Raw genomic sequence first — 19,657 nt, forward strand, 5'->3', positions numbered from 1 at the left:
ATTGTCAATTCATTCTATTCGTTCGAGACAAAGGGTTCATTTTGATGATGAAAAAAAAATAAGAGACACTAAATTGTTGTGTTACTTCTTTTATTTCGATTTCAAGTGTGAACAATTATTGGAAAAAATGAAATTAAACATCCCCTGTGTGATTAAATTAAGCCATTAACATTTCTTTCATACTGTTGTACTTATAATTTTGTTTCCATAAAGCAAGTGAATAATACAATCAACAACAGGACCTGCGATCTCTGTTATACGTGAGGTGTAAGGAATTATTATCATACAATGTACTAAATTCATCTCTGAAAATGGATTGTTTCACGAATTAACTTCACAATTAATAGAAAAGGGTGTATATTACGAATTAGTCAGAAAGCGTCGCACGTCTGCAATTTGTCAAAATATTGAGTTACATTAAACCTAATAAAAACCTTTCTAAATGAAATTTATAAATCGATAGATCCGAGTTACACCGAAAAAAAAGAAACTGAATGAATCAATTGTTGTAGCAAAAAATTACATTGAAGTCGGAGACCAAAAATTCATTTCTCGTAATTCCGAGGGTTTAGCCTGGAACGTAACAGTGGCTTGCGTTATACTTGTTTTCGGAGTTGTATCTTCTTTACCCAAGTATGATAGATTCTGGGAGGAAATCGACTTCTTCCTACTCAATGTCTTGGGTGGAACGACATCGGCAACTTCATCCTCCTCTTCAATTTTATTGCCCACAATTTCCCTCGACTGACTCAAGATACTGCTTAATAACCATCCACCCTGGTACTTGTCACGATCGGGTATGAATGATCCGGTGAAGTAGCGATTACCTTGCGCTCGTCTACGGGATTTTGGGGAACCCTCTGGAGATGACGTTGGTGAGGCGATCGGGGTCACTGGCAAAGATTGACTCCCTTTACGAATTAAAATTTCATTTTTCTCCATTTTAGAATTCACGTGTTGCTCAGATTTTTTATTCAAGGTACCCAGCATCATACGAGTCGCCACGTTGACGATGGACTTGCCACATCGCGCAGGTTCACCATGAAATCCGTCGTCAGTGCCTTGAGATTTGGTTTGAGGAGATTTTTGAAGGAATTCATATTTGCTTCTCTGACGTTCTTTACTGGCTGGTACAAACGGTTGACAAGGAAGTGGATGTTTACTGAAATCAATCTCCTTAATATCCGATATTTTATTTATTCCACTGGAGGGCAAACTTTTCTCGTCATTAACAGGTTTTGGGTCGTTGAGAACTTGATTGATTGGTCGAAACCCTTCCTGCTGTTGAGTAGAGTTATTCGATTTAGCGTATCTTATGCAGAGAAAGCTGTCGTCGTGGGAAGGTGGGCTGAAGGTGCCCTGGTCGAAATCGAATCTGAAAAACGCGGGGTAGATTAACACTTGACCAATGAAAAATAAAACGAGAGGGCAATTAGTGCAGCTGTCTGATCGTCCTCAATTTGTTGGCGAAAGCATCAAATCCATTTATGGAACAGCTCCAACCAATGAACACTTGATCTATTTTAAAACCAGGGCAAAATACAAAAGCAATATTTACCAACAGTTCTCAGAACTTCGACACGATAAAAAAAAAGTAATAGCATTATGCATTCAGTGATGGAAGTGTTAAAGCACTAGTGCGTTACTATTTTCTGCCGTCAATTTACACATTTACATCTCTTCAAAGTTAATTCCACTATTAAACAACTGGAATTTATCATTTGCGACGGAATAATTATGGAACAATTGGTTACGTAACAGATACTCACCGGCTATCTACTTTTCCTCTCATCCACTGGGGGAAGGACATGCCATTGCCAAGTAAATGGTCCGGTTGCCTTGACGAACCCATTATCAAGTGTATCAAATTTTTTTTCTCTTACGTCGACAATGTCTTTTAGTTCTGTAGAAAAATTAATTGACAATTTTCTGGTCTCTGTTTTTTATTCCCTGGTATGAATTTGTTGTTTTTTTTTCTGTTTACTTTGTGTGATTTTTAATTAATTGCGATCGTTGAAAAGATTTAAATGTAATAGTTTCAATTAATTTTGGCTGGACACCTCTAGTTTATTGGAAACCTGGTGAAGAAAATCTTAAGAATTTGACATCACACGCACCATTCTACTTATCTGCAACAGAAAAAAAAATCATAAAACATTAAAAGTACAAATATTCCCTCGTCTATATTCTCAAGGGAAACTCATATTCAATTCGAGAAAAACGAGAATAAGTGAATGTTTTTATTTAAAATTTCCACCGCATCTAAAAAGGCGAATGTGTACACTCGATTCGTCAAGAGCATTCCAGAATACCAATAAACAATTGCATTTGCATTTCAATTGATGATTCCATCAATTTTTGAGCGATCAAGGCGATATCAAGAGTGAACGTCAGATGCGTCACAGGCTTCTCAGTTATTTCCAAACAATCCCAACAAACGGCGTACCGTCACATAATGATTTCTGGTTGACAACACTGTTGTGTATCAAACCAATTGCGCACAAGAGAGTGTATGAGTACTGTTAATTAAATATTAATTGAATATTTCAATTACCCTGCACTTTCTGCACATCGTTGAACTCTCTAAATAGAACTCCATAATATTTAAGATTGGGGAAAAATATGCGTTTATTGAACAGCTGTGCAGTGATGTATAGCTGTCTTCAACGATCAGGTAACTGAGAGTTTATTGGAATAGGAATTTTTTATCCTCTTCCTTCCTATTTTCCATCTCCTATCCTTGTCCTTTCTTATGTAAAAAAAAGAGATTATTGGTGAGTCCACATGAAAAATCTTATGCGACTGTCTTTATGTAGCTGACACATGCGCATGCGCATAATTTCTAGATTCTCCACTTTTCCGGCGGGGAATTCCTCTTCCGGTTTTTCATGCGCTAACCTCCCGTCGTAGGTGAGTTTCAGTTAAAAATAATCCGAATAAATCTCGATTACGAGCTGTAAATAAAGTGTTTTTTCAGTTAAAATCGAGAGTCCCGTTCAGGCTCGAACGAATGATTATAATATTTTTGGTTTGTCGGTGGTGGAATTATATTCGTTTTGACTGTTAACAATGTACCAGATGAGGCCTCAGCAATGACATAGCCTGTGTACTCATGTCATTGTATTATAAACGATGAGAATGTACTCCTCGAACTTCGATTTGTTTTGGAGAGACAATTGTTAAAATGTGAACAGGTCATTTCGTTTTTTTAATTAATCATGATGTATTTTTTTTTAAAGGAGCGAAGGCAGAATGAAGTTGAACAAGCTCGTAACCTCTTCCAGAAGGAAAAACCGTAAACGCCACTTCACAGCACCTTCTCACATCAGACGTCGGCTTATGTCCGCACCCCTGTCTAAGGAATTACGACAAAAATATAATGTCCGTTCGATGCCAATTCGTAAAGACGATGAAGTGCAAGTGAGTGATCATTTTTTGACACGGTAAAAAAAAACAGGTGTTCTACGACCAAAAAAAAAGTGGCTAATTATCATTGATTGGGGAAATATGAACTTGTTTTTTTGTAATTAAAGGTGGTGAGAGGCCACTACAAGGGTCAACAAATTGGAAAGGTTATCCAGGTGTACAGAAAAAAATTCGTCATCTACATTGAGAGAATTCAGAGAGAAAAAGCAAACAGTACCAGTGTATACGTTGGTATCGATCCCTCGAAGGTATTTATTATTTAATTGCAACATTAATTCTGTTTGAGTGGTGTTTTTATTAATCCGATGACATGATGATTTAAACCATTCACGGAAAATCGGAGTTTCGCTCGATCGATGAACGGTCCTCAGGGTTTTCCTGACGACTAATTAACTCGATTGAATTGATGCCGATTAATGTAGAATAGTTGGCGCTGACTTAATAATTCAATAATTAATTCAATCTCCTGTCTTTCCATTCACATAAATAATTGAACGAATACGATTATTTTTTCAGACTGTTATCGTCAAATTGAAGATGGACAAAGACCGCAAAAAGATCATCGATAGGCGAAGCAAGGGACGTGCGGCTGCCCTAGGTAAGGACAAAGGAAAATACACCGAGGAGACCACGTCTGCTATGGAAACATCGTAAATATAATGTATTCTCTCTCGGATGCGAATTAAATAAAAAAAACACAAAATTTTCACTTGATATTTCTTTAATCTTCCATCCCTTCTTTTTTCATATCAACTTTTCCAGCTTTACCAGACCGTCAATTTTATTCAACATCCAAATATTTAAAGCTCACGAAATACTTACATACAATTTGTGCATAAAAAGAAATAAACTGTTTTTTGAATTGATAAGTATTTACATCACCAAATAATCCATGAGTTTATCGTTTAGCAGCAGCTAGTGCTTGCAGAATATGTAAAAATAAATTAATAATATCGAGATAGATGTTGATTGCAGCTAGGATATATTCCTCGGGGGAGAGGATATGCATCAGCATGTGGGTGTCGTAGATTATGAAAAGAGCAAAGAGAATAGCACCACCTATAGTTGTCAGCCGCTCCAAAATGGGACTCTGGAGGAATAGTTGCATGATGCCACCAATTAGTAGAGCACTGAGACCAGCGAACAGGCTGCAATTAAATAAATGATAAACTCAAAATAGCAAATGCAAAGAATTGTATGTAAATCGAAGGATTTCTCTACAAAAAGTGAGAAAATTACTGCGCAAAATCCCTTACCCGAATCCCAAGAACGAGAAATCTCGTTTTGACTGGAAAGTATAAACGGTCAGTCCAATAACAATAGCCATTGTAATAAACATTGCTTGAAGCACTAGACTGACGTCGAAGAAGGTTACGACAGTTCCTACAGAGTAAGATAAGATGATAGTCTAAAAAAAGAAAATAGAGTTTCAATTTTGAAGATTAAAATATTGACTATTCCATAGTTAATTATTGAGAATGCCGTACAAATGCGCCAAGGAGAATTAAATTGGTTGGATGCTCTCTTCTCTTGAAGTGTAGGGCAATCAGGATTCCAAAGGTTGCGAAAAACGATACTCCCATCATCCATGAGCTACAGAATAAGAAAATACCACAATAAAATAGACAAAACGAGAATTACAAGGAGATAATAAAATTACTTTTGCTGGACGCATTGCTTGACAGGCTCGCATAAAATAAAAACAGCAGAAATGACAACTGTCAGCAACAGCTGCACGGAGATGAGGCCGTATACCTTCCGCAGGAATGCTGTGTCATAATTAATAAACATTTATATTATGAACTTAATCTGGGTTTATAATAATTCGATTTTAATTAATATACTTACCCATGCGAATTTTGATGTGCGCATTGTGGACATTATTGCGATAAGCAAAATCATTTTGTATGTTGGAGGAGTCATCTGATTTTCCCCCATTCTCCACATCCTCCTCCGCCAACAGCAATGGCACAGTAGCCATGGTTCACCTGTAATTGTAGTAATAATTGACGATAACGAAATGTTGATAAGATTTTTTTGGGAGTGAGAGGAAATAATCGACTTTGGGCATATGGTGTGTTCCGAGCGAATTCCCAGTGTTTCCATTCTTTCCAGATTATTAAAAATCTCAACGAATTCCTCGATTTTTTTTTGACGTTTCGACGCAATCTGTGACCTATTTCAATTTTTCATTTTCTCCATCTGTCTTTTTTCAGAATTCTCCAATAGATCGAATTCCCTCGAGAACAATCCGATTTCCTGGTGTCTTTAACGCCAACAATTACTGATAAAATGGTTATTCCACCAAAATTATAAATTTACATACCGTGATTTCAAAAATTGTCGCACAACCCCAATTAACCTCTCATCCAAGACTGAAATCACTCAGTAATTTTCTTTCTCTTCTCTATAAATTTGGGTGAAAATTTACCAGCTGACTGTTCAGGTGAAATTAGTACGACGTCAATTAGTCACTTATTGGGCTTGTATAGTAGAGGAAACCGATTATTTTACTCCGTAACTGCCCGAAGAGAAAAACAAATAATAATTTCTGATTCGAGGAATGTGGCATCGCCTGAATGGCGGGACAATTCAAACAAAGTACTATTTCATTCATTTTTTATTTATCTTCTCTCTTGCATTAATGCACTCGCACGCAAATTACGGAACAATTTTATTCAATACTCAATTTTATTCATCTCCAAAGCATTATTTCAATCATAGGAAAATATTTATTATAATATTTATAAGTTGTACACAAAATATAGCATAATATATGCATTTTTATCGAATATATATGATATCGATATATATCGAATATATATATGAATTTTTATCTTACAATAAAAGCCACAATCGATAATTTTAATGGCTCCAGTGACGATTAGTCCGAATCCTCGATCATCTGGTCGTAAAAGCTCTTCCTTGGAATTTTTATTTCATCCTTACTCTCATTAATCGTCTCACTTTCGTTTTCCAATAGATCTCCATTCCCGACGTTGAAAACATCTTTATATTCATGCAAACCCACTGAATGCCTCTCTTTCCTCTTCTTCGCCTTGCAATTTAATTCAACATCACTTCTACTCACGTCAGAACTGTCACCGGAATTTTCTTTCACCTCTGCACTAAAGGAATCTCGAAAATCATGAAACATTTCTTCCTCTTGATACATTTTTTTACGTTTCTTGGATTTTTTATTTTTCTTCGCAGTCGGAAATGACTCGGGAGTTGAGATATATTGTTCCTCGTATTTGACATCTGCCTTCGAATTATTTTCAATATCGATAAGGGACTCCTCTTTGCAAAACAGCCTTCGAAGTATTTTAACTTTCTTCTTGCTGCGAACTTCCGTCTTTGATTCAGTTCCAGAAACACTGGGGGATTTTATATCTCCAGACATTTCCATTCGCTCTATGAATTTCTCTTCTCTCATGTCTCCATCGGAATTATTTTCATCGCCGAGAGTCTCTTTCTCGCTAGATAATTTTCTGAGTTTCTTAGACTTCTTCGTGAGTCCATGATCTACATGAGATTGATTTTGTGAGCCATCGACGTCTGTCAACTCCTCCATCAAATCTCCAGTTTTTTCAAAATCATTATTAATCCTCTGAATATCTTCAGGTCCTTCAAAAAATACGTCATGCTTTTTTCGTTTCTTCTTTCTCCTCGAGATCATCCGCTCTTCGTCATCATTTCCCAATGAACTTTTAATACATTCAAGGGTTATCTCCTCCTTCAGAGCATTTGGCTTTTCATCAATAATATCGATAGCATCATCATTCACAAAGGCATCCTTAATATTACCCGACTCCAGCTGATCACTATCACCCTGACCACCCAGAACCAGAGGATTTCTCGATTTGATGTTCCTGGGAAACGGCACAGACATTCGTGATTCTAGTCCTATCTTTGATCTCGTTATCACATCATCCCTGACGTGTTGTCTCACAACAATATTGTCTACAGGTTCGATGATTCCCGTTTTATATCGATTTCTAGCATCACCACAATTCATAATACAAGACATGGGCTCTGAATCCTTCCTCTGCACTTCATACCGACCCTCTCCAATAATAATCTTCCTCTCTCCTAATCTCAGCCTCTGGCCCTCCAAATTCCTTTCCAAAATCGATTTCGGTATCTCCATTAAATAAATATCATCATCCTCTCCAATATCCCCAAGGGTGAACGATGCGACTGCCTCAGAGGGAACGAGATCACTCCCTTCAATAAACTCCGGGATGCTCGTGGGTCTCGTCAGGATTTCACTCAATTCTGGATCCACCACGTCTCTTAAACCCTCCGAATTCTCCCTCTCAATTTCCTCCTGAAGGACATTCGCTTCATCCTCATACCAGTCATCCACACGATTCGCCCTGGCAGCAAGGGTATTTAAAACATATCTCAGAGACTCAGTTTCACTTGCAACAGCTAGAGACATTCGCTCTTCCCTCTTCGATCTCTCCCACTCGTCTTCTTCGTGAAAAACGGAATGCTCTGGGTCCAGAGCGTTATACTCCTGCTCATCAGAATTGTAATCGTTTAATTGATCCCTGAATGATGGAAAATTGAAACGATATTCAGTGACTCGATGGTAAGGCCTGAATTCATCGTCTTGATCATCTTCCTCTTCCTCAGGCTCCTCTGAATATTTCGTGAATCTCTCAGGAGTTGTGGTTCCTTCAGATCTAGGGATTATCTCCCTCGGGGATAGTGGAGCCTCAGTAGAAGATAATTTCTCTTCTGCCCTGGTCTTTTGACTTTTTACGATCATGTACTTCGATTTTACAACTTCAGTGCACGTGATCTTCACATTAGCTATCTTCTTGGATGGAGTAATTACTTCAGTTTTGTCTTCAGTTTTATCAGTTTTTTTCTCTTTAGGTACTACTGGCATTTTGGGTGAGAACTCTCTGATTCTTTCTCTCGAGTTATTTCCCTCCTCTTCTTTAGATTCGGGATATTCCTGTGGTGAAACCTGAGGATTGGGGGAATCTTCATCGATTCCGGAATCCAGAATCCCGAATTCTCCATCTGAACTTGAAATTCCTAGATTACGGGTTTCAATTCCATTTTTGATGGGACTTGAGGTGTTTTTGGTTTTTTCGACAGTTCCAGGTGGTGTCTCGCGTGATATCTCATCAAGTACTGTCATCAGGTTTCGTTTCACCTCCTTCGGGGTTTTAGGACTCCTGCCTACGATTGAGGGAGACGAGACTGATGCCTTTCCAGTTAATTTATTCGAGTCTCCTGGATTATTAATATTTCGTTTTTCATAATTCTCTTCATTTACAGGGGAATCTTTTCGGGTTATCGATTGATTAGACTCTGGAGTTGATTTTCTACTAGCTTCTGCTACTAAATTAGGTTTTGAATCATTTACTGAATCAATTTCAGCTGCGATTTTTTTATCGAACTCTTTTACAACATTTTCAACATATTCTTCGATGTCTTTGATATTTTCTCCATTTCTTGCATCGAATTCTTGGCTGAAAGCGGTTAGATTCGGTGGATCAGTATCCACAAAATCATTTTTCTGTTCCTCAGTTTCATTATGAAATGTAGAATCACTTGTAGAGATCTGAGAAAATCCATTCGTGTCAATTGCATCCAGATGTTTATCTTCATGTAAAAAATCATTTTGACATGCAAGTGCGTTTTTCCCTGGAGATGTTTCGGGGTCTTCCCGGTTCATGTCACTCTCCACAACGTTCAGCTCAGGCTGGATGATGATCTCTTCCTTTTCAAATATATCGTCTCCATCCACTGAGTTCTTCCTGGATTTATTTTCTCCAGACTTCAATGATATGTCGTCGGTACTCTCAATTGTCTCCCATTTTTTGTTGTCTTCGTCTTCGGATTGCTCGCAATCTGAAGTATGAGGGGTCATGAATTCTCCCTCGTCGGTGGTGTAAGCTGCCGGTGTTTCCTGGCCATTTATAGAGCTGTCTGTAAAATATATCCTGCTGGCGTCGGCTGCTAGGTGCGGATCTACCCCGTTGGTAATCATTTTCGATATTTTCTCGTAGATGTGGGTTGTGGCGTCATTCGTGGTTTTTTTATTATTCATTCGTGACATTTCCATTGTTTTTATTCGGTGTGTGGTACCTATTTTTTTCACGTCTTTCTTGTATTGTCTTTCGGGAGAAATTTCAACGACTTCTGGAGAAGAAAATCCTGATTTCCTGGGTTTATCAGGACTTTTTAAGGTGTTCTCCTCAATATTTGAATCTTGTCCCGAAATTGGTTTTGAAATGAATTTTCTCCGGAGGGAGTCAACATCAACAAACTCAAAATTTTGGATTACAGTCTTGGATGTCGTGTCTAACTCATCGCTCGAGTCTTTATTTTCAATATTTATTCGCGTAGTTGTAGAATATTCTTGATTTCCACACTGACTTATTCGCCTCCCAGACGAGTCCGAGTCCCCTGAGTCATCTATATTCGAATCTCGCTCTTCAGGCCCGAGCCTCAATTTTCTCCCAGGGAAAGAATGATTTTTCCCCTCACGAACTACTGATGCCTCTAATTTATCTGGTTCACCATCGCCATTCGAAACCCTCGAAATATTCTCAACTCTTTTTAATTCTTCCACAGAAGATTGAAAATCGTCAATCGACTCTTCTGCTGATTTATCAGAATTAAATTGTCTTCCCGCCATCGATTCATCGTCTTTCTTTCGTTTATTCGATAAAGCTGCAGTTTTTGAAATTTCTGATGGACAATTCCTGATCCTTGCACTCTGCCTTCTAGAGACATCCAGATTACGTCCACCCCATTCAGACTCTGAAGCACTGGTATCCGATTTCTTTCGTCTATGAACACGATTTTTAAAACTACCTCTAGGTCTCCCACGCTTTCTCTTCGTAACAACCTCAATCCTCGGCTCAGATTCATCAGTAGAACCTGGCGACTTCAACATCATGTCCTCCAGGAGTGTCCGAAGAGCACAAGCCTTCGGAGTACTACCTTTTTCATGAGGCTGAAATAAATCATCACTGGAGTCTGAATCATTCGTATCCTCGTCCTCTGATAGAGTTCTCAAAATAGCTGTTTTGGCTTTTATGTAGTCAGGGTACGAAATCATCCGGTTCGCTGGCCTTCGCAGATGATTATTCAGCAATTTTGTTCGTCTTCTCAATCTTCTTCGTTCTGTGAAGAGATGAATCAAGGATTCATCCTGCATTCGCTCGGTTATTGTGTTTGAAACTTTTTTCCAGGTTATCTCGTATTTGGTATTGCCAGGCTCTGGTCCACGCCACATCTTGACACGTTATAACTAATTGAGTTATTGGTTTAATATTTTTATACGATTACTCTAAATCCTTTTGGGATTTCGGGGATTTACGAGCAATTGTTTAATATGTGTTTTATTATTCCGTTCATATGCACATGCAAAACTTATTTTGGATATGAAGTTATTAATTTTCACTGAAGATGGCAAGATGAATAGCAGAGCACGTGGATGAACGTCAAACGTCCATAACCTAGTCGAATAGCCATGAATAAATAATTGAAACACCAACAATAACATGGAAAAAAGAAAGTGGAAGGATTTGGAGTCAAAACTGAGTGATACGGTTGTAAAGACACTTGAGGAATTGAAATTCACATATCCAACGCCAATTCAGGCAGCATGTATTCCTATTTTGTTGAATGGAAAAGATGTGGCTGCTGAGGCAGTAACTGGAAGTGGCAAGACCCTGGCATTTTTAATTCCTCTACTGGACCTTCTGCAGAGGAGAGAGGACCAGTGGAAGAAGATTGAAATTGGTGGAATCGTCATATCGCCAACGAGAGAGTTGGCCACACAAATTAGTGAGATTTTGGAGAAATTCCTGGTGAAGACAACGCTGAAACAAGTTCTATTGGTAGGTGGTACTACTCTGAAGGAAGATATAGCGAGTTTGAAGAAGGGAGTGAATATTATTGTGGCAACGCCTGGGAGACTTGATGATGTACTCACCAATTGTAAGGATGTTAATTTAGTGGCAAGTGTTAAATCACTGGAGCTTCTGGTTCTGGACGAGGCAGATCGTCTCCTGGATCTGGGTTTCTCCACAACCCTGAATTCAATATTCAGTTATCTCCCGAGACAGAGGAGAACGGGATTATTCTCAGCGACTCAGACGAAGGAATTGCAACAGCTGATTCGTGCTGGTCTGCGAAATCCCACTCTCGTCTCGATCAAGGAAAAATCGTGTGTCTCCACTCCCCTGTTGCTCAGCAATTACTACACGATAGTCTCAGCTGAGAGTAAACAGGCATCTCTCATCCATTTCATCATCTCCAAGGGGACGAGCCTGAAGTACATGGTGTTCTTCTCAACCTGTGCCTGCGTCGACTACTTCAGCCACATCCTGAAATCAATGCTACCAGGAGCAAAGGTCCTGGCACTTCATGGAAAGATGAAGGGAAAACGTCACAAGATCTTCGACGAGTTTCGACAGATTGATTGTGGAATTCTTGTCTGCACAGACGTAATGGCACGTGGAATTGATATTCCAGAAGTTGATTGGGTCCTCCAGTACGATCCACCGTCGACTGCCAGCAGTTTTGTTCATCGCTGTGGGAGAACAGCTAGAATTGGCAACGAAGGGAACGCCCTGGTCTTTCTCCTGGAGACCGAGGACGCCTACATCGACTTCATAAAACGAAATCAGAAGGTCGAGATGGGGGAAATTCAGGTGGAGGTCGAGAAGAATTTCATCGAGAAGTGCCTGAAGTGCATGAGAAATTTACAGATGAAGGATCGTTTGATGTTCGATAAAGCAAATCGTGCATTTGTGTCGTACATTCAGTCTTACAATAAACACGAGTGCAATTTAATTCTGCGATTGAAGGATCTGGATTTTGGGGGTATTGCCATGTCCTTTGGACTTCTCCAAATGCCAAAAATGCCGGAGCTCAGGGGACGTGATCTCTCGGTTTTTTGTGAGGCCAACGTAGACGTTAATAAGATCGCATACAGAGACAAACAGCGAGAGGTAAAACGCCTTGAAAAACTCAGTATTTATCACGACACGGGGATCTGGCCGAGCAAGGATAAACGAAGGGCTAAGCAAAGTGAGCCTTGGTCTGAGGCGAAGAAGAAAAAAATGGAGAGACTGGAGAAGAGAGGTAAAAAAAAGGAGAAGAGGAATAAAAGGATCGAGACTGCTAATGCAAAACCTGTTAAGAAAAAGAGGAAAGCTACCCTCGAGGATATCGAGGAGCTTGCGAGGGACATCGCGTTGATTAAAAAATTGAAGAGGAAAAAGGTAATTCTTGTTAATTCTAATTATCCAATAAATTACACCAAAATTTTAAGAGAATTCCCATAAACTCCCGAAGTAAATCCACAGAAAATTCCCAGGTCTTTGCGTTCATTCTTTTTCCTACGTATTTATAGCCGCGGTCCAACGATAAGATAAACATCCTTTCGAAAATGATAAACCCCAGAATTTCATGCCTTTCAGATATCGCAGGAGGATTTCGACGAGGCGTTTGGCGTGTAAAATATTTTATAATTCAAACAAGAAGTGATTGAAAAAAATGTTATTCGTGATTTTTTGAATAAAAATCGGGACTGAAAGGTCCTTGGAGAAACTCATGAGTTTGTTGTCTCTTTCTTCTCTCTCTCCATCTCTGTTCCCTTGTGTTCTGGGACTGGGGGCTTGGGGCCTGGGAGCTTGGGGCCTGGGGGGGCCCCCTCCATTCCCTCTGCACATGGTCCTTTGTACTTTCAGCTCTCAGAACTCTACGAAATACGTGAATGACCTGCGTTTTGATCCAGTGATGAAAACGTAGTGGCGTTATCGTAAATATAAGGGACTCAGGACATTCCTCCAGGGCCATTGACTCTGTCACCGAAAAATGTGCGTAAAACGATTGAATTACCGTCTTATATTACACACACATGTGGATATTTAGTCTGACTCAACGTATCTGGGTGGGGGTAGTGAGTCAGAGTGCAACTCATACTCAGAACGAGAAGAATATTTTCTGCAGTCAGCAGTTGTAGTTGAATGAAATTGTGGGTGTGGGAGATTAAAGTACTTGAAGCAATATTCGTTGGTTTATTGAAGGAGATATTAATGGAAAATTACTAGATAATTCATGGGGCACAACACGCAAATGGAGCAAGAGGCCAATCGCCCCAAGTGGCTCCTGGAGCTGGAGAATCGGAAAAGAAAAGTAAGTTTATGGTTTTCATTTTTATTATATTTTAATTTTTTCCTTGAATACTATATTTTGGATATTTTTTTGAGGGGCAAGGAGAATTACAGGATTAATCACAGGATATGAGTGTATAAATTAAATTTGGGGGGATTGCGGAAAAGTTTGGGTTGTGGAAGTCTCACGTCATCTTTCCGGGAAAGGATAATTTGAATTCATTTTATCAAAAGTCGTTGGAAGGTTTAATTGAATTTAAATTTTGTCATTACCTTGCAGCCGCGTCTGGCCCACGAAGTAGGTGCAGGATCTCCTTGCATAAAGTGCACAGTGTCGTGTCCGGGATTGGACCTCCACTTCTGGCGTAAAATTTGCAAAAATTGCAAGTGCAGCCGAGACGATCACGATGTGCCCGATGAGGATTTCCCACAGTTCGATCTGCTCTTCGGTCCCAGTGGGGCCCCCAAGAAAAAATCAATAATCCTCAAGAGAAAATCAAACGAGGAGACATACGAATGGGCGCCTCCAGACGCCTCGAAGGAACTCGCCATCGACTACATGAAGGCCCTCCCCGAGGACAAATTGCCAATAAAGGGAACAGCTGGTGCTGCTTTGAGGAAGCAACAGCTCCAGAAACAACTTCCTCTCCACGATATCGATCACAAGGTGTGCGACGAGCTGACCGATTCCGAGAGGAAACAATTTGAGAAATATTTGGAGAACTTGAAGAAATACGTTGGACAGGGGAGAGTTTCCAAATTTACGACAGCTCGACCCTTTGATAGAGCCATGATGACACCTGCCAATGCCTCTGAGTGCTTCAGTCCCAAGCACAAACCCTCACCAATACTCGGTAATTCCCCGAATCTTCGGACCCCAAGTAGTTTCGTACAGAAAAAATCTCATCTGTCTCGAGACAAAAGTCCAACTGATCCGATTCTCGCGTCGACTAAACGTGAGTTCCTGGTGAATCCACCATTCGATAAATTCTCCAGCGAGTCATCAAAACTGGGTCAATACCAGATTTCTGGAAATATCAGTAGAATTCCACAAGACGAGACAACAGCTGTCCCTCTAGGGGCTCCAGGATCTCACAGCACCCCAGGAAATCTGATCTCAAAAGACTTTTGTCCAAGTGATCCAATTCTAACCTCAAGTAAACGAGAATTTTTGTCAAATCCCTCAGCTGATCAGTTCTTCAGTGAAGCATCGAGACAAGGAACACCTCACCAGATGTCTAGAGATATTAAAAACGAGTTTCCTCAGACTCCAGCAGTTTCTGGAGCTGACAATCCTGGAATAAATCTATCGAATGGCATTCGAAGGGACATCTCCAATCCACCAGTTCCTCCTGAGCTCCCAGGATGTTATGCACTGAATTCCACAGGTCAGCCAGAAATCCTAAAAGACTCCATGAACACAGCCCTACACTTTGCTCAGTCAAATCTCTACCCTGAGCACCCTGGGACCATCAGTAACACTCTTCCCTGTTATCCCCAGTACCAGAGAACTGGTGGAGTGAAGCTGGATCACGTAGTGAATGACAATAAACCCCTGAGATCTCATCAGTGGGCGAAAAAGCTGGAGAAACCGATCAACTCACACGATGACAACTCCATTCTGGCTGAGCAGATGCTGTCAGAAGCCCTTTTGCCACCCAGTTCAATCAACTCAAACGACATTATTGCTAGTACTTTGGATGAGAAGGGACTTTCCTATATCAGGGAGAAACTCTCTTCGAAATACGGAGATAAGGAAGAATCCGATATTCAGAGTCAAATCCCCATGAGATCTAGAGATTTCGAGGGTGGACCTGGCACACGAGATGTCAGGATCACTGACAACACCAGACCTGTGGCCTCTCAGTTGCTGTCGTATGGGGGAATTAATCCGAATGTCATTCATTCTGTCAATCAGCAGAATCCAGTGTTCCCTGAGGCAGCTGTTGGTACTGTCAGGACAATGGAGCATCCGGGGGTTAATCGGCTAACCTCGGCTGTGGAAAATATGACGATTTATCCGATTAAGCAGAAATGCCAACAGTGTGCCGAGGATATTGTTCTCGGGGATGTCATTGTCACTGCTGAACAGGCGAAAGACGCTGCCTGGCATCCTGGCTGTTTTGTCTGTTCAGCATGTGATGAACTCCTCGTTGATCTCGTTTATTTCTACCACAAGGGTAAATTGTACTGCGGTCGTGACTTCGCCGCTCTCCTGGAGATACCCAGGTGTTTCGCTTGTGATGAGGTAAGTCCTGGTTTCCTTGGAAAGTTAAAGATAAGTCCTTCCTGGAATTAATTTCATTATGTTTAATGATTCATTTGGTTTTTTTCAGTTGATTTTCGTGAGGGAATATACAATAGCGGAGGGTCACAATTATCACGTGAAACACTTCTGCTGTTGGGATTGCGATGAGCCTCTCGCTGGAAAGCAATATATCTCCGAAAGTGATCGACCACTTTGTCTTCCATGTTACCAAAAGACTTACGCAAAAACTTGTTCTGCGTGTAATAGAGTCATTGCCGCTGACCAACAGGGGGTCAATGTGAAAAATCTGGACTTCCACGCCTCCGAGGAGTGCTTCTGCTGTGCCAATTGCAAAAAAAGTCTTCTCAATGGTAGAATGGCTATCAAAGAGAACAAACCATTCTGCAGCAAAGAATGCATCACAACATTCCTAAATAAAATATAATTGATACTTGGATATTTCGGTGAAATTTTGTACTGATATCGACACGATTTATAGAATAAAGTACTTTTATTTTATCATCAACGTTCAAAAAAATTTACAAAGAGTATCGAGTCATTGTAATGTTAAACATTCATTTACTCCAGCAACATTTAAACACAAATATTTTATCAGATACCAACAGCTCTCGTCTATCATTCAGAGATACGAAAAATATATTTTTCAATATGTAACTGCCAGTATCTAGGCTGTTGGGAGCCAAAGAAATGAGAAGTAAATTCAATAATAAAAAATTAATGTGGGTCAGAGCATTGTAATTCAATTGCCGAATATTTCGTTGGAACAGTAAAGGAGTTTACAGAATTAAACAAATTATTCTTCCTCTGCAATAATTTGCTACTGAAATGCAAACTATGTCCATAATTAATGAGAACGTCTGATTTCTGATTTACGTTTTATCGTTTTGCTACAGAAATTATGTAAATTACTCCAGCAAACTTATTCATAAACTTTCCTTCCTGTTTAACAGCGAGCAAGAAAAAAAGGGGAGGTACATTAGAAGACTCAGAAAAAATCTCCCTCACGGCGTCTCACTCTGAATCACTATCCACGACATTTTTAATTCTCTTACGGAGCTCTTTGTCTGGAGTGACTGAGGGTGACGATGACTGTGGAGTTGCACTTCGCTTTCTGGGGGTTTTAGCTGTTCTTGAGCGAGTCACACGTCCTAGAATAAAACTCAATTATGAATAAGAAAGATTTAAAGAGTTAACCCGAATAGAATATTCAAACCTTCAGAGATAATGTTCTGGGGATCGAGTTCTGCCAATTCTTTGGCTCTATTCAATTTTTCCTTCAACTGCCTACACTTCTCCATCGACGGCCTTCCACTGATTCCATTCTTTTCCAGAAGTTCTTTCATACGTCTTAGACGTGCAGCATTGGTTTTACACCCAGCCCAGAGTTCATCGAATGATTTCACACGAATGCCTGCTACATTCAAGTACTTCTTCATAGATTTAATCCTTGTGTCTTTCTCTGGTGGCTGAAATATTGAATTCATCAATTAAAATTGCCCTTTACCTTATCTTCTGAATTGAACCTATCGATTTTATTTGATTAAATAACTGAGTAGTTTTACCCCATTATTCCCCTTTCTTTTTCTGTTTCCCTTGTCATCTGAGTCTCCTCCATCATCCTCAGACTCATCATCACTCCTATCAGACCCTGATTTCTTGGAGTCCTCGCTCTCATCCTCATTCGCTTTCTCTTTCTTTTTCTCGCCAGATTTATCCGATTTATCTTTATTATCTTCCTTTTCGATTTCCGCAATTTGTTTCTTGGGACGTCCGCGTTTCTTCTTGCTGTCTGCAGGAGGTTTCACAGGTGCTTTCTTCGTGGGCCTTCCTCTCTTGCTCTTCTTCCCAGATTCCGAGGCATTCTCCTCCTCGGAATCAACACCCGATGTCTCAGCGGACTCCTCATCCTTCTTCACCGATGACTCCTTATCCTTTGATTTCACCACCGCCTCGTCCTTCTCCTCTTCCTTCTCTTCCTTCTCTTTCTTACCCTCCTCCTCTTGATTGTTCGCCCCTTCATCCTCTGAACCACTCACTTCAACTTCAGAATCATTAGCTTTCGCTTTAACGATAATCGTCTTGGGTCTTGGCTTTTTTGTCTTCTCATCCTCACTCTCAGAACTCGTCTCTTCCTTGTCACTGGCGCATTCAACAGACATTTCCAACCCATTCACCACCTCTGGCTCTTTCGATTTAGATGTCGTCACTTTTGATTCCTCTGTGGACTTTTCCTGCTCCTTCTCCAATTTTTCTGACTCTTCACCCTTCTTCTCTTCCCGTTTATCGATTTTCTCACTCAATTCTGTTGCTCCTTGTTCTAGTGATTTATCTGATTTCTTCACCTCGGTATCTTTTTCAGTGCCGTTGGCTTTCTTCGAGGTCTCACTTTCGTTTTCAGAACTCTCTTCCTTTTTCGCTCTCTTCGCTGATGCATCCTGCTCTTCCTCCTCACTCGTTTCCTCCCTGGGACGTTTTTTCACCTCCTCAGTGTCCATTTTATTATCTGATTCCTTCAATTTTGACGCACTGGGACTCTCCAGGGTCTTCACATCCACCGTCTCGCCCTCAACCATGACGAATATCTGGTGTAATCAGATAAAAATATTCAAAGTCAACAAAAAATGATGAAACTATGACATTATGTCATCGAATCAAAATGCTCTTTAAGAGAATGAGGCAACTTTTCCTGTGCAATTAATTTGCATATATAATTGGAATTCCAATGATCCAATCCTAAGATGAACTCATGAAAATGTGATCACCCATGACCTTCTAAATCCCATATTGAACACATCTTCGGTTTTCACTCTAGAGCCGGCCGCTCGGAATAAAAATTATCCAAAACAGCACAAATACCTGGATAACTACAAAAAAAATTCATGCCAATTGTAGCCAGGACGTTTTTTAATCTATTAAAAATACCGAAGCGACAGATGAATTATTGTTTCCGTTCTCATGAGTATAGAACAGAGATAAAACAAATCCCAATGTCGACGAATAATCAGGTCCTCGAAGCCGAGGTACATGGAGTGAAACATAAATTAGTATTCGTCTACAAACCTGGAGGGATGACTTCTGAAAACTATTGTAGACTGCTTCAGGAAAATATTTCGATATTTATCTTGATGAACGTGAGAATGTGCACCTAGAGTTTGCGCGGGATAAATCTACGCGGCAACGGTGTGACCGCCATGTTCTATTTATTTTTTAACGCCCGGCCCAAAGAGGATTGACTGAAGTAGAGGCACAGTTCTGGGCGTTTGAGTGACCCAGCGGCATCGTAGTACTGCACCCCAAGAGATGGAGGGCGCAACACCCAAATGCTGGGGTGTCCATTAAATCGACGGGGTGAATTTTATTTTCTGCGATATGAATGCTCTTTGTTTTTTATTTATTTAACTGAAATTTAGCCGACTGTAGAAAGAGCGGAAGGGGGAAACCACATCTTGTGGAATTTCAATGAAAAAAATTATTCAATATACTGAAGATATATCACTAATGAAAATATATTTTCAGGATGAGCGAGTTGTCCTAGCGGTAACGTGCTCGACTGGCACGCCGGCGGCCCGGGTTCAATCCCGGCATCATTCATTTTTTTTTTTTAAATAATTCCAATTTTACCTTTTTTCAATTGGCTAATCAATCTAAATATCGTTTAAACACTGAATTTTTGAAAAGCGGAAAGATATCCTGTGAATTTGATAAATTAACAATTTTTTAAAACGATACTTTTGCAAAATATATACTCCTAATGAAATTATTTTATTGTAATGGTGCGTTATCCTAGCGGTAACGTGCTTGGCTA

The 19,657-nt window shown here is 39.9% G+C and overlaps 7 protein-coding genes across 7 annotated transcripts; 3 read left to right on the top strand and 4 right to left on the bottom strand.

Annotated features, from left to right (window-relative positions):
* Nucleotides 1–73: 73 nt before the first annotated feature.
* On the bottom strand, nt 74–2,640 carry LOC105269180 (uncharacterized). Its single transcript, XM_011309219.1, has 3 exons — nt 2,555–2,640; nt 1,770–2,129; nt 74–1,375 (listed from the first exon to the last, which is right to left on the bottom strand). The coding sequence occupies exons 2-3, from the start codon at nt 1,850–1,852 to the stop codon at nt 520–522; spliced, it is 939 nt and encodes a 312-aa protein (XP_011307521.1). The 5' UTR covers nt 1,853–2,129; nt 2,555–2,640; the 3' UTR covers nt 74–519.
* RpL26 (ribosomal protein L26) lies at nt 2,635–4,135 on the top strand. Its single transcript, XM_011309218.1, has 5 exons — nt 2,635–2,674; nt 2,847–2,910; nt 3,240–3,420; nt 3,534–3,674; nt 3,943–4,135. The coding sequence occupies exons 1-5, from the start codon at nt 2,650–2,652 to the stop codon at nt 4,078–4,080; spliced, it is 549 nt and encodes a 182-aa protein (XP_011307520.1). The 5' UTR covers nt 2,635–2,649; the 3' UTR covers nt 4,081–4,135.
* On the bottom strand, nt 4,130–5,957 carry LOC105269177 (protein lifeguard 4). Its single transcript, XM_011309217.1, has 6 exons — nt 5,753–5,957; nt 5,275–5,414; nt 5,087–5,195; nt 4,914–5,019; nt 4,683–4,834; nt 4,130–4,574 (listed from the first exon to the last, which is right to left on the bottom strand). Exons 2-6 carry the CDS (start codon nt 5,405–5,407, stop codon nt 4,325–4,327), a joined length of 750 nt encoding a protein of 249 aa, XP_011307519.1. The 5' UTR covers nt 5,408–5,414; nt 5,753–5,957; the 3' UTR covers nt 4,130–4,324.
* A 282-nt stretch (nt 5,958–6,239) lies between these two features.
* LOC105269176 (uncharacterized) lies at nt 6,240–10,856 on the bottom strand. The gene has a single exon (XM_011309216.1). It carries the CDS (start codon nt 10,691–10,693, stop codon nt 6,311–6,313), a length of 4,383 nt encoding a protein of 1,460 aa, XP_011307518.1. The 5' UTR covers nt 10,694–10,856; the 3' UTR covers nt 6,240–6,310.
* A 19-nt stretch (nt 10,857–10,875) lies between these two features.
* On the top strand, nt 10,876–13,014 carry LOC105269175 (probable ATP-dependent RNA helicase DDX55 homolog). The gene is made up of 2 exons (XM_011309215.1): nt 10,876–12,689; nt 12,888–13,014. Exons 1-2 carry the CDS (start codon nt 10,962–10,964, stop codon nt 12,924–12,926), a joined length of 1,767 nt encoding a protein of 588 aa, XP_011307517.1. The 5' UTR covers nt 10,876–10,961; the 3' UTR covers nt 12,927–13,014.
* Nucleotides 13,015–13,155: 141 nt separating this feature from the next.
* On the top strand, nt 13,156–16,824 carry Tes (Testin). Its single transcript, XM_011309236.1, has 3 exons — nt 13,156–13,605; nt 13,864–15,831; nt 15,920–16,824. Exons 1-3 carry the CDS (start codon nt 13,528–13,530, stop codon nt 16,274–16,276), a joined length of 2,403 nt encoding a protein of 800 aa, XP_011307538.1. The 5' UTR covers nt 13,156–13,527; the 3' UTR covers nt 16,277–16,824.
* On the bottom strand, nt 16,324–19,064 carry LOC105269186 (HIRA-interacting protein 3). The gene is made up of 4 exons (XM_011309235.1): nt 18,913–19,064; nt 17,415–18,434; nt 17,066–17,318; nt 16,324–17,000 (listed from the first exon to the last, which is right to left on the bottom strand). Exons 2-4 carry the CDS (start codon nt 18,423–18,425, stop codon nt 16,864–16,866), a joined length of 1,401 nt encoding a protein of 466 aa, XP_011307537.1. The 5' UTR covers nt 18,426–18,434; nt 18,913–19,064; the 3' UTR covers nt 16,324–16,863.
* Between the last annotated feature and the right edge of the window lie 593 nt (nt 19,065–19,657).

The sequence above is a fragment of the Fopius arisanus genome, unplaced genomic scaffold (genome assembly GCF_000806365.1).
Source record: "Fopius arisanus strain USDA-PBARC FA_bdor unplaced genomic scaffold, ASM80636v1 scaffold00065, whole genome shotgun sequence".
Lineage (NCBI taxonomy): Eukaryota > Metazoa > Arthropoda > Insecta > Hymenoptera > Braconidae > Fopius > Fopius arisanus.